At 40.1% G+C, this 15,022-nt stretch overlaps 1 protein-coding gene across 1 annotated transcript in view; it reads right to left on the bottom strand.

Moving 5' to 3' along the window:
• ush2a (Usher syndrome 2A (autosomal recessive, mild)) overlaps nt 1-15,022 on the bottom strand; it is a 243,804-nt gene that overhangs the window by 125,796 nt on the left and 102,986 nt on the right. Inside the window, exons 34-37 of the mRNA XM_066697388.1 lie at nt 13,973-14,135; nt 12,909-13,056; nt 6,887-7,038; nt 3,894-4,056 (exon numbers count right to left, since the gene is read on the bottom strand). Of these exons, the coding sequence (XP_066553485.1) occupies nt 3,894-4,056; nt 6,887-7,038; nt 12,909-13,056; nt 13,973-14,135 (626 nt within the window). The remainder of the gene's footprint in view (nt 1-3,893; nt 4,057-6,886; nt 7,039-12,908; nt 13,057-13,972; nt 14,136-15,022) is intronic.

Raw genomic sequence — 15,022 nt, 5'->3', positions numbered from 1 at the left:
TGATATCAATGCTATGCTATGGTCACATTCCATCATATTTTCTGACAGATACCCCTCAGATTCCAGTTTCGCAATGCAGTGAACTCATCTGTATGGTTCCCGACTCTCTAATTCCAGTTCTTCTTAGAGGTGTTCAGGTAAGGACTCTATTTTCCATTAATCATCTTGTTACGTGTAATTACAAGGCAAGTGTGTGTGTCAAAAATACAGCAATACAGAGACATGATGTGTAGACACTGACAGAGAGACTGGTAGGCAGCATGGCTAGATAAAGCGCTGAGTAGTCCTGAAGGCTCGCATACCGAACATTTGTCTCATTTTATTATATATGTTTTTATAAGAATGAAAAGTTGCCATATTGATTAAATGCTCTGTGGTATTATTTTTAGAGTGAAGAGGGAGCTGGGAACGAGACCGAGTAAACAGGGTAATTACTTGGCTACAGGTCATGCAGAACTCCAGCAGCCAAGCAAGCTCAGAACAATTAAGAGCTGACACAGTAAAGTGACATGGAAAGCACAAACAGCATTCTTTTTTTTAAATTCTGTAAAGTAAAGTAAGCAAAATTGCTTTATAAACAGAGCAGTGGCACGGCGAGAGTGTTGCTATTTTGAAAAATGTTCCCATTTCCATCTTTAATTGGCTTCTAATGTTGGGAGTCCTGGGTCCTGAGGTGAATTTCAAACAACACAGTCAACAGCAGTTTCAGTCGCTGGCTACGCAGTCAGACAATCCTAAATGATCAGCCACTTGTCCTGCACAACACACTCCTGTGCAGGGTAGTCATACATCTTTCTTTGTTGTTGTTCATGGATTATACAATTTATGTTAACATGCATGAAGCTATTTAATGTATGCTTTAGATCACATAAATATTATATATTATAAATACTTTCCCAAACTTTTCTTTCCTTTTTCAGTGTGTCTGTCAAATCCCATAATATGAGTGGATAATGTAGCCCTGCTATAGAACCATAAACCACGGGCAGAGGCAGTGATCCATTTATTCAAAGCACAACCTGAACAGAGCAGGTGTGTTTTGACTGCTACAGTTCCCTTACATTGAACTTTCAACACACATTTACTGTGCTGAGCGCTCACTGTACTGAGAATGGCAAGCTGCCGTTACACAAGGTTTATTTTTAACTATTGTCTCTTGTTTTTAAGGTTACGTATTAAATAAAGATTTCAACCAAACAAAGTACCTCAAAATGGACATGGGTACGATTTGTATATTACAATCAGACACTTGGAAATTATTAGAAACTGCAAATATCAAAACGGGAAGTGAAATACTTGAAATGGATCCAAACTATGGCATTCTGTATGCTAGTATACCAAGGAATGTGTATTCTATTTTATAGTATAGTATAGTATAGTTAAGTAGGTTAAATACTGGATACACTATCATAAGCATCTGCTGGTCGATAAGGATTCTATGTTCTGGGATTCCACAGCATCAATTTCAGTCCACTTTTGGGTGAAATGTTCTTAATTGCAATTTTTCCAATCTGTGGTCTTGTCTCTCAGCTCAGAGCATCCCATAGGCCTTGTGAAGAAAGCTGCAGGAAACAAAAGCTACACCCCCCCGAGATGAGCACCAGCTGTGAGCTAGAGACAGTGGGTTGAAAAAAAAAAAAAAGAAAACTGACGACAAAACAAAGTAGATTTTTAATCGCATTTGATCAGCTCTAGATTGCTCGGTGTTGCATCCTTCCAGAAGCAGAAGAATGATCAGTTATATTTTATTTTGAGATGTATAGATTTTTTCATTAGACTGAGAAAAACAAACAGAATTAATGCTCCTCCTTAACTTAATGCATTTTCTATGGTAAACAGGCCCATTCCCAAAAGGTCATCTTACCTTTGAGAACAAGCCACATAACGTCCATTGCTGATCACTGGGAATATAAGGTGACTGAATGTATAAATTGCAGCGATATGAAATGCATGCTTCAGTGGAAGAGCGCAACTATCTACTGAGACGGTCACACCTGTCACTGTGTCATTCACATCTAAATACAGTACAGTGCGATCGAGGAGAAAGACGGCCTTTTCCCCAAAAAATATCAATAAATAAACAGCCCACCCGAGCTCAGAGATGTGTAGTGTCAGTGGGAGAACGGTACTGTAGACGCAAACTGCCTCGGTGCGGCAATGTTCCCAAAGAGCAGCTGCAGTGATTGTTCAGGCTGGCTGACACTACACAGAGAGGCCTACAGAGGATCAAGCTGATACACCTAACCGGAGGAGACAGAATACATAAATAAATATATGGAAATTATGTAAACTACTCATACAAGAATAGCGCAGTTGGGGATTTGACCCTCTTGTTGTTTAAGTTCCTGTATTGGTCTGTTATATCCTCAGGGTCAGGAGAACATGTCGTGCGGTTGGTGGGAAAGGACCAATGAAATCTGTGTCTTTCATGGGGCTACGACACCCACTGAATTCATTACAGTTGCATTACATCCAACAGTTGCAGTTTGCATATTAGAACTCGACAAACAAACAATGGCAGGTGATTGTGCATCAGGAGATTCTTGGAATAACAGCGCGTTTGTGGTGATTAAATGCTGATTATCTGTGCAAATATTCCATGACATGTGTACAAGCGAGACTTCTGAAACACTACAGCACGAGGAATATGAACAAATGCAATATCCAGACTTGTGTGAGACCAGCTGGTCATACCCACATGAGTAGTACTAAATAACTGCCCCCACTCGGACAGAAAACCCAAGTTCTTAAAAGAACACATCTAACAATGAACTTTCATTACAGGAGTTTACTAAATACTGACAAAGAATGACATCATATTTTAGCGTCTGATCTTTATGTAGTTTATATGATGTTCTCTTGTGGTTTATCCATAAACACACACACACTATCGGCAGGGAGAGCACGTCACATTTCAGCCATCTTTACATCTTCAGTATGCTAAAGATGGCCGACTTTAGCACAATAGAAATGCACAGGGCAGTGCATTAAATATATATTTTTTCTTTTGTAAGCAAGTGGCATGGAACAGTGCATTGATTAAAAATTCATTTCTTCATCCTGGAAGTAAATCTGTATTGCACTTGTGTTTAAATGTCTCATTTCACATAATCTTTCACCATCACAATGAACGTTACAAAAAAGCCTGTCTGTGATTTGTATGCATATTCAATAAGTCGCCTTATTCGCTAGAAGTGTGAAGCTCTTTCCGAGACATGCGGGGAGAGGTGAGATTGTTTTCAGGAATCTGGGAAAAGAGTTTCAGAAAGGCATTTGAATGCATAGCTTGAGTCATCAAAAAATATAAACAGGAAATTCAGTAATTGTGCTCTATGGGGGCTGTGGGGGTACGACTGAATTTTCTGATTTTCTCGCAGATTACCCTCTTACAAATCTGTCTACTTCTATCTGTCTTTGCATCACTGGTTTAGGATGAATTATAAACACGACTGTCTTCCCCTCATCATTTCTGAGCTCACTTAAACTTGTGCATTAGGCTCCACAGAGCCACTAAGCAAAATGCAGGCAGACAACTAATAACATTTAAAGGCATTTCATTCCTGTATTATACTGATAAGGTTCAGTGCCCCTTTAAGCATATGTAAACACAAAACCCCTGCTTCACTCAGATTGTCCTTGGGTCTCACAGAGACAATCTGCCATTCTCGGAAGACACTTATGACTTAAACAACAGGAGATAATATTGCAATAAACGCTCCCAAAGCCAAAACCGAGGTAGGCTTCAAACGTTGAGCTGAAATTCTATGCATTTTCCTTCAAAGCGGAAAAAAAAAAAAACCTCAGACACAAACACGCATAAAAAAATAGACAAACACACAACAAGGGGAAGGCTATTTCTGGGAATGCACCAGCTTCATTTAGATGTAAATTACCTTCCTGTTGATAGAAGATGCCGCTGAAGAGCAGGGTGTAAGTTAAGAGGCCGTTGGGCCTGGCTGGACTCATCCACTTGGCTCTGACAGAGCGAGATCCTTCACTCACGACTTCCAAATCCACCGTTCCCTCTGGTGCAGCTTCCAGAGTCCGGCTCTCCACCTGCCAGCGAGACCAGTCTGTTATTCAATTGACACTATTCTTCAACATCTCAATGTTATACAGGAATAGGTCTGGTCAAATATATCAAAATATGTATTTTTAATTGATGGAGCACTTCTGGATTCCTGGGTGCTTTGTATTCTCATACTGAGATTTACAGCTATGTTTTGATATCCCCCCAGATTTTGCTTCAAAATATGAGGATTTTGTACATCCAAATGTATGATTTTGCTAATAATATAACGGAAACTCGTAACTTAGATTCACTTTCTCTTTTTTGCTAACCTTGTTCACAGAGCCAGGCCATATCAAACAATCATAGAGGCTATTTGTATTACAATTACAAAATAACAGACAAAAACAATAAAATGCTGTTTGTTGTGGCAATTCATAATAACAGAGAGAGTCCCATTATTTAAAAAAATCAGAGTACACTATGTATTCAAAGGAAGACAGATGAGGAGCTTCTCGGTGTGCAAAAGGTTGTGCGGAACAATTCTCCAAACTAGTATCATTAATTCAGAAGGCTCTTTGCGCAGCCTGAAGTACTGACACATTTTGACTTCTGCAGCCTTTTGCTTGAACACACTGTACAGTATTCAAAACACAAATGTATAATACTAGACCTGTGCTATGCAGCGGATCAGAAAAACAAGTATGAAGTGGGCTCACGTTGGAATACAAATGCCAAGTTTTGAGAGTTCTCATCGCACAAGTCCCCCATTGTAGCAGCTGTCGGCTCCACAACATGTGTTTAAAGACCAAATCACAATAATTTTTTATATTATGTAGGACTTTGTGTACAGCAAAGTACATTTTAAAGTAACCTGAACCAGTGTGATAGAATAATATGTGACAAACTAAGTTACACAGTGGTTATAAGTAAGAATCAATCCCTGATCTTAAACCTATAGAACACTTCTGGAATGCACTTGACTGATCAGGAAGAGACCGATTTCTCACGTCGCACTATAGACTGCTCTCTGGGAATAATGAGCCAATTCAATTACTAACTATAAAATATGTCGTGAAAATCTCCCTACACCCTGGTACATACATCATGGACAGCTTTCATCCCTGTGTCTGCTGCATCACTGAAAATATTGCAAAAAAGTTTTTTGGGGAAGAGTCTGACCTCATTTGTCCATGTAGGCTAAAGCATTTTCATTCTAGCTGTATTCAATTAAGTGAAAGGGGGGTGGGCATGTTGAAGAATTAATTACCTCAACATCTTTAAAACCTTTCCAGTCCTTCAACAGCTTCTTAATTACACACAGAGGTATAACTTGAAGGGCCGAACCCACTGGGGAGAAGGACTCACACAGGAGCCGGTCTCGCCCATATAAATGCATCTAATGTAGCTTCAAAACGCTAGGTGACCTTTACCAAGTGTAATAACTGACTGGGGATCGTCCTGAGAAGAGACCATCTGGTAAATCGCCAGACTGGTAAATGTTGCACACCGAATGCAAATACAGCTGGCCACTGAAGAAAAAATAAATAAAAATAGGGCAGTTGCTCTCATACTGATGTCATTTACGGCAGCAATCCCAGCCTCCGTTAAGTAGAGAGACACAATGGCAGCACTGAGTGATCATCTGGAATCTGTTCTTGTCCTCTCGGATATTAAGCATGCTGTGGTGCGAACCCTGGCCTTGACTCCCAATGAGAGAACCACAACAACACATTTCCTAGGGTTGATGTTACTGACAACAGATACCCTCTCTTTTCCACTGCTTTCATTTGCCTGTATCCTAAATGTACACAGTACCAATGTAGAAGACAACAGGAGACTGATGACCCGGGGTATTCACTCTTCAAAACGAGTGAACACCACTGAAAACCACATACGCAGAAGATTGGATTGTTGGAAAGCATGCTCCATGTATATTCTCACACTACATAGATGTATTAATACTAAGGGAGGGGATTTCCCTGGTCTGAAGAGAAAACAAAAGTACTTTAAAAATAGACAATAAAAGGGCTGTTAAGATTTTAGTTAAATTGATACACTGAAGGAGTGAAATGTCAAACATTAGCACTTTCTATTGAATACAGACTGTCTGAAAGTATGATGCTCAACATTTCCTAAGCAGAAACTCAAGTGCTCTGCACGCGAGAGATTGTGAAAGTGTGGTTCAGTGTCTACAGCGTGATAATTTGCTGGTTAAGGAGTCTTTTCTGATGCACAAAATATAGATACAACAAATATAGATATAGATATTTAGATATAACAAAGTGTCACAAGCGTTAAAGGTATATTTGTAAAAGGGCAAGAAACCTTATATTCATCAGCATCACAAAAAACCTTGAGAGATGTGCCTTGTGGGTAAGAGGTGACAGATTGGACAAAAAGAGAAGTTGACGGTGGATAAGTTGGACTTTATAGATAAAAACATTTCTTGTAAAATGGTGTCCCTATCATTTTGACCCAAATCAAATAGTTTAATCATATTTTTATTTTCAGGGGCCAGGAGTGTAAGTAAAATAAAAAAACACATGAAAAAGGATATATATAATGATGTAATTTTCTGAATTCTGTTGGGATTTTTTTCTCTCCCTGGTCAGCTGAGATTAAAAGCGGTCCCGCCTTGCTGTACAACTTTCGCTGTGTCGGCAAAACAGAAAAAAATAAATAATACATTGCAGATATTGGAAAAGTGCCCAAATATGGCCCATCAAATCGGTAACAACTCTTGAATGGCATTTCTATGAAATGTCAAGTGCTTCCAGAAGGTGCTGTATTGACCAGAGCGAATCGATCACCTTTATGATGTACGTTGCCATCTGACATCCCCGGCATTAGCATAATGTAAATGTGTGTGCTCACCAGGGGACCCAGGGCACAGCCTTTGCCAGTGCAGGCCTGGACTCTGAAGCTGTGGTGGCTCCACGCTGACAGGCCGCTGATGTAGAACCGAGGAGACGTGGAGTTCTGCACCAGGATGCCGTTCATGTACAGCCCGTAGCTGCTGATGATTCCTGTGGGGATACAGCGCGGATCATGTTTTGCTGCACACCGTCATTAACATTTCCCCCGGCCGTCTCCCTCTGACACGGGATCTGCAGAATTTCTGTTTATTAAAAAACATCCGAAAGCTGGGATCCTGTGATGCTCGAGTCCCATGGCCACAGGTTGACTTTCCCACAACCCATACTAGACACAGTGTGGGAAGATCCAGTTTTAATGTTTTACACTGCGTTAAGTAAAACCTATTTATTAAAACAGTAGCCAAAAAAAAAAAAAAGTAATACATAACTGACCGGTTTTAACGTGAAACCTTTTCCAAAATGAAAGGATGTACAGTGAGGGAAAAAAGTATTTGATCCCCTGCTGATTTTGTACATTTGCCCACTGACAAAGAAATGATCAGTCTATAATTTTAATGGTAGGTGTATTTTAACAGTGAGACACAGAATAACAACAAAAAAAATACAGAAAAACGCATTTCATAAAAGTTATAAATTGATTTGCATGTTAATGAGGGAAATAAGTATTTGACCCCTTCGACTTAGTACTTGGTGGCAAAACCCTTGTTGGCAATCACAGAGGTCAGACGTTTCTTGTAGTTGGCCACCAGGTTTGCACACATCTCAGGAGGGATTTTGTCTCACTCCTCTTTGCAGATCCTCTCCAAGTCATTAAGGTTTCGAGGCTGACGTTTGGCAACTCGAACCTTCAGCTCCCTCCACAGATTTTCTATGGGATTAAGCTCTGGAGACTGGCTAGGCCACTCCAGGACCTTAATGTGCTTCTTCTTGAGCCACTCCTTTGTTGCCTTGGCTGTGTGGTTTGGGTCATTGTCATGCTGGAATACCCATCCACGACCCATTTTCAATGCCCTGGCTGAGGGAAGGAGGTTCTCACCCAAGATTTGACGGTACATGGCCCCGTCCATCGTCCCTTTGATTGCAGTTGTCCTGTCCCCTTAGCAGAAAAACACCCCCAAAGCATAATGTTTCCACCTCCATGTTGGACGGTGGGGATGGTGTTCTTGGGGTCATTCCTCCTCCTCCAAACACAGCGAGTTGAGTTGATGCCAAAGAGCTCGATTTTGGTCTCATCTGACCACAACACTTTCACCCAGTTCTCCTCTGAATCATTCAGATGTTCATTGGCAAACTTCAGACGGGCCTGTACATGTGCTTTCTTGAGCAGGGGGACCTTGCGGGCGCTGCAGGATTTCAGTCCTTCACGGCGTAGTGTGTTACCAATTGTTTTCTTGGTGACTATGGTCCCAGCTGCCTTGAGATCATTAACAAGATCCTCCCGTGTAGTTCTGGGCTGATTCCTCACCGTTCTCATGATCATTGAAACTCCACGAGGTGAGATCTTGCATGGAGCCCCAGACCGAGGGAGACTGACAGTTATTTTGTGTTTCTTCCATTTGCGAATAATCGCACCAACTGTTGTCAAATTCTCACCAAGCTGCTTGGCGATGGTCTTGTAGCCCATTCCAGCCTTGTGTAGGTCTACAATCTTGTCCCTGACATCCTTGGACAGCTCTTTGGTCTTGGCCATGGTGGAGAGTTTGGAATCTGATTGATTGATTGCTTCTGTGGACAGGTGTCTTTTATACAGGTAACGAGCTGAGATTAGGAGCAGTCCCTTTAAGAGAGTGCTCCTAATCTCAGCTCGTTACCTGTATAAAAGACACCTGGGAGCCAGAAATCTTGCTGATTGATAGGGGATCAAATACTTATTTCCCTCATTAACATGCAAATCAATGTATAACTTTTTTGAAATGCGTTTTTCTGGATTTTTGTTGTTGTTATTCTGTCTCTCACTGTTAAAATACACCTACCATTAAAATTATAGACTGATCATTTCTTTGTCAGTGGGCAAACGTACAAAATCAGCAGGGGATCAATACTTTTTTCCCTCACTGTATACTATATATAATGTTCTCTTTGCCCCGTTGTGAATTGTTTTAGTAAAATGTGTGATTGTGTGGCAGCTGTAAGTCAAGAGAAGAAAAGAGACAATCACAACATGATAGAACGATAAGAACAAGAACACGATTCTATGATAAGGATACAATTAAAAGTACCTCACCATGTCCCACCCAAGGATATGTTAGTTATGTATATAGTAATCAGTTTTTAACATTTTTGAAGGGAAGCAAACCTTGATATTGGAGGTACGTGTGTTTACCAGCATTACCCTGTCAATAGCTCTTGACTGAAAGATCCCCAAAACCCCAACGACCTTTGACCCAGGAAACGGTCTGCGTGACAAGAATACATTTTAAAATCTTTTGTGTATATCCACACGCTTTCCCCTTTGTGGAAATGTACTCCGGTGTCTGTCTGTCCGGTTTTCAACCCTGTGTCAGCCAGCACCCTTTCTGAAGTGCACTGCTTCTCAAAACAAACACAGCGGTGGGGAATCGAGTCCTCCACTCACACAGACACAGTGTTCGCCCAAGTCCCCACTTAGTACTTTCAGTCATGATCCTGCAAACAAGCACCAGAGCACAGCTGTCTCCAAAGACCTACCAGAGGCATAAAAAAAAAAATCAATACATTTTACTTAAAAAGTTACATCGATGGATTGTGTATGGGAAAGCAGCGACTCAGAACAATGGCAGTGTTCGCTGCTCAATGGCTGCACTTTGGCTCGTTCTTCAGCAGAATGAGAGAAGCCTGTTATACATTGAATCTGTCACCTGCTGAATAATATCAGGGCAGATGTCATCTTTAGAATGTTTTTTAACTATACACACAATCCATATTTATACAGACTGATATGTATTTTCCACTGTGAGGGAAACATGCAGTGAAGCAGTTTCAGAGTAAAAGCTTGTATGAGGGACCTCCTTTTCCTTAAGCAAGGTGCCCCACAGATATAAATGATATAATAAAACAGGTTTCTACATAAGCCATGGTATGATTTTCCATATTCCAGAACTGTGTTTGTGGCTGCGTTTTTTTACAGCAAATAAACAAACATTGGTAAGGGCAGGAAACAAAATCCAAACCCTTGAGACTGCAAATCAATCAAAGTCTTCAATTCCCCATCCCCTCTCCAGAACAACTGCAACCAAATAAACTCCTCTGTTCTTAAACCGATTTTGAAATGTGAATTGGCAGTTTTGTGAAAGGCCAACTATTAGAGGGTCCCATTACAGGGGAGCACTATAAACCACAAAAACAGAATCCCTTTACAGCTGTCCACGGCTTCATGCTTACAACAGATAAAGTTCAGCTCTGTAAAGGCCAGAATGGGGTCATATTTAGGTGAGAAGTGCAGCGACCCATGTGGTGTCAGAAATACGTTTACCTATGAATGGAGATTGTTATCGTACGGGCTCTGTAGGGAAATGACAGGACTTACATAAATTATTATTATGGTTGTAAGAACACTATTTAGAATTGGGCAAGAGAGGAGCTTTTATATATGTATGCATGTTTTTTTAAACTGATTCATTCATAGGTAATTTTTAAATGGATTCGCATCTGAAGAGATAAATATGATCCCCCACCACAGGTGAATTTCTACAGTATTTATACCTACATTTTTTGGCTAATAGGTGTTTCCAGATTACAGCTGCTCCTACGTTCTCTCATCTAAATTCTTCATAGTACTGGCTATTCTCATTTAAAATACAGAGGGTAAAATTGGATGAGTCCAGACAAAGAAATAGGGGAATATTCAGGGAACACAAAAAGTCTCTTGACCTATACTTTATTATCCTGACTTTGGCACAAATTTCCCTTCCCAAAAAAAAAGGACAGAAAAGAAGACACTTAAATATGAATTTCTGCTTTAGAGCACTTCTGAAAGAAACATTTTACAAAGCCAAAATGGTGTTTCATATTCAGGAAACCATTTTTTTTTTCTTCTCCGAAACAAAATTATTTTGTTCACAGATTCACCATTTGTGTGTGTGTGTGTGTGTGTGTGTGTGTGTGTGTAGGTATATATGAGAAACTCAAACAAACAAAAAAACCTGGAACTCAGACAAGTGTATAATTCTAAATATCCTGCCATAGGTTTGCAAGTTAAAAGGACTGAAAGCATATTGAGAGCAATATGTTATTAATAAAATAGCATTTTGTTGTCTGTGCTGGCAACATGCCTGGGCAACAACAACAAAAAAGCAACGCTTGCTGTCACTTGGGCTGAACATATTTAGGTAGATGAATCAGCAGGAAACACATTTGTCTGTGATGTGCTGGTTAACACATGCTCTACTAAGAACAGCCCTCGATCCGCAGTCTCAGTAGATTTGTACAGAGATGCCAGCTTTACTTTGGAATCCTGGTATTTATGTGTGTTGCCATACTTTGGGCCAGAAAAATTCAACTGATGCATCATCTTACCCAAGATACATCATATTAAATAACAACCAGCATCTTTATAGTTTTCTGGAAGCTAAAGGAACAAACTCAGAATATGTCATTGATAAATTAATTAATTAATCATTAAATACAATTATTTCAACTGAAATGTGTGAATAGTTTTGACTACAACTGTATGTATGAACAGTTCATTTGAATGTGTATATAGTTCTAAGTAGCATACCTTATAAGCAATACACAATTCATATAATTTTGATGTTTAATTATTGCATATAAAAAATACATCATAACACAGACATCACTTATCTTAAACTGATTCATAATCTATTTATTACAAAATGCTTTCCCCATGAGAAACCCCCAATTGTATAATTTGCATAAAGCTACTGAAGCTTAAATAATGTTAAAAATGAAATACGTCATGGGAAGTGTAATAGGTGTGGTTGATGGATACCTATCACCTTTGGCAACAGAAGCAATTGGATTATTTAGGGGAAAAAACTGAGAAAAAATAATTAGCAATGCCTCTCCAAGTACTTTAGCTAACCTATAAGTGGGGTAAATGAATGGTCTGAGGATTCAAGGTTAATTTCCTACGCAATAAATTACAGCAAGTCAGCATTTATACTGAGACGGAGACCAAAAGATTGTTTTAAAGCTTTCCTTGAAGAAACATAAAATACAAATGAGTGGAATTACAATGTTCATGAGGTAAATCAGAATGCAGAGTGCCGCCCAAAAAGCATTAATCCCCTCCCTTGTGTTTACAAACCTACTGGCATCCTTTTGTTTTCCCCCTTTAACATTTACACCTATAAAAAAGTATGAAACGCACATTATCATCAAATATCCTCTGTTGATGTAGTTTATTTTTCAAAACTGTATGAAACTGGTAACCCGTCTATTCTGCGCTCGGCTGATTTCCTCAATAAAGTAGAAATAAAATGTGTTGTTTTGTTCCTTCACTTAGAAAATACCTTCTGAGGCGAAACCTACCTTTCAAAGAGGGATTATTAACTACAAGCCTTTACAGTACACGCACAACGAACAGAAAAACAAAAAATATATATGATTTCTTCTGAGAAGTGTAAACACGTATACAGCAGCAATATCTTCCTAAGATATCTGTACATCTAACAAGGGCTGTATATTCTGCTTCTGTTGGTTTTGTTGATTTTTACCACTATAACCTAAGCTGCTCCAACTAAATCAGATCAATGCAATCCCATATCTTATTCATACACGTACATACAAGTACAAAATATCTAGACCTCCGAGCCTCCTCAGCACAGGTCTGAAATGGACAGCAGGAATAACTAGCTGCAGTTCACAGCATCAGTCAAAAGGGAGCACTTTTCACCCACTTTAAAAAAAAGCATCCTTTAGACCCCGGCCTTTCAGCTGCAGACAAAGTGGTGCTATCCGAAGGATTTTTATGCGCTAAAATGATCATTAAAAATTAAGTACCATGCATAAGCTGCCATTTAGAATATTAATTTACCTTTACTAATCATGTTTTTAACTCGAGGCTAAAAGAGTTCACTCACCGTTGGGCTTCTGTGGCTCTGTCCAGGACACGTTGAAGGAGGTGGAGGAGAACGACTGGACACTGGGGGCCGGCACATTCTCAGGGGTGCTCTCGTCTGTCCGGGCCGTGCTGGGAGGGCTGAGTGTGCAGCCCCCACCTGTGCAGGCCTGAAATTAAAGTAGTTGAAAGAGTAAGGGTGATATTAAACAGATTTTGGGTTCACTGCAGAGCACTGTGGTAAGGAATACTTGGGAAAAGCTTTGGATGAAGAGAGTGCCTTCTCATGTGAAGAGAAAGGTAAATAAACTATGTTATATCTATACAAAGAAATACATACATGTCAAAAGATTGAAGAGGAATAATGAAATACAAGCATAACAGAAGGAGGGGTGTAATCAAATTAAAATTAGAAACAGCATTTTGTTCCCCATGAAAACATTACTTCTGCTTTCATGGATAATACACCAGTCTTCAGACCCTGCCTGATGCACGAGGCCGAGATATCATATAGTTTATATCTTCTCTGTATTGTCCTGGGTGTTTGGTCAAAGGTGGCTTTATTGTTATATCAAAGTTAATTCCCTGTTTAAAACAGTATGAAAAGCATCAGTTCATGTTGATTTTCTAATGTTCTGAGCAACTACAATTGCCACATCAATAAAGAAAATGTGCTGAGCAACGCAAGAGTGAATACACAGCACGTTACAAAGAAACAAATGGACAATGGCCCTTTAATTTTAAGGACTGGTTCCAAACATGCAAAATAAAAGGATCCCAACGGATGAATTCTAATCAATAGTCAAAACTGGACTCAGACTCAACTCACTCAAACAAAACCTTATCTGAACTCCATTAAGGAGCTACTTTCAGAGATAGTTTGCTCATTGTTTTATAATCAGATCTGTACTGTACAAACAGGTGCAACTTTTATGCATTGAATTGTGCTTGGAAAGCATCCAAAGAGAAATGGAAATGGAATAGGGCTCCGACTGTGTTTTTATGTGATTGTTTTAACAACACAGTACAAGTAATATCACGGTGTGTCTTAGAGATGTGATGAATAAGAGTTGAAATGATACACACGGCAATCTGGAAGGCGTAGCTGGTCCCTGGGACAAGGTGGCGCACTGTGTAGTCCTCAAAGAGCTCAGAGCTGTTGTACGCCACGGCGAACTCCTGTCCCTGGGCGGCGAGGTACAGCGTGTAATACTCCAGGACTCCGTTCCTTTCCATCGGCACTCTCCACCTGGGAAACCACAGAAAGATATTCATCACAACATTTTCTCACCAGCCATTTGGAAGCTGTTAAAAAGCAAAGCAGAGCCGCCGATAGCTCAGGTGTGAGGTCGAATATAGGCTTCGTTGCAGCTGATTGGGACCAACGTTGCCCATTTGTCAGAGCACTACGTTGAGATGGGGTTGCCCAAGGTTTCCCCAGGCCACCTCTGTGGACCTAACACTGGAGGGCAGACATTCACAGTGAATTCCAAACAAGGACCCCAATGGAGCGACATAAGGGGAAAGCAATAAGTATATGTCAGTAACTCAATGTACCAGAGGGTATCCCTTGGGGGCTGTCAAGGGGTTGAGCACTCCCAGACCCTAATACGCAATCTCTGCTTCACACACTAAACACCACGAGGACAAAAACAAGCCATGGTTAAAACCAGCAACATCACCTGAAGCCAAAACCCTGTTCAGGTCAACCAGAAAATACCATTGTCCCACTTGGGTCAGCTGAAGATGCACTATTAACTTGATGGCCCGCCATAGCAGTTTTTTTTCTGATATTGACAAAAAGCCAAATTGCAATCCTCTGATAACTCACGTCCTCTAGTGATACACAGTTATACACTGACCAGTTCAAGAAGCTGTGTACAGTCTTACTCTTATACAACGAGTGCTGGGCAATGCATAAAGTTGATGTGTAGAGGAGAGCACACACTTTTGTGAGCGAGTTGTGCAGTTTAGTGTCCTGAGCAGAACAGATTTTGAAACGACTTCTCTGATGAAAGCGAATGGGAACCAACATTTTCAAGGGTATTAAACAAATAAACAAAATGTCACCAAAAGACAATCTAATTGTTGATTTATTTCAGTCTATTATTTAAATACAATTCTGCAAGGTCTTGG

This window comes from Amia ocellicauda, chromosome 1 (assembly GCF_036373705.1).
Source record: "Amia ocellicauda isolate fAmiCal2 chromosome 1, fAmiCal2.hap1, whole genome shotgun sequence".
NCBI lineage: Eukaryota > Metazoa > Chordata > Actinopteri > Amiiformes > Amiidae > Amia > Amia ocellicauda.
The sequence above is the reverse complement of the archived record's forward strand: the minus strand, read 5'-3'. Positions and strand labels throughout refer to the sequence as shown.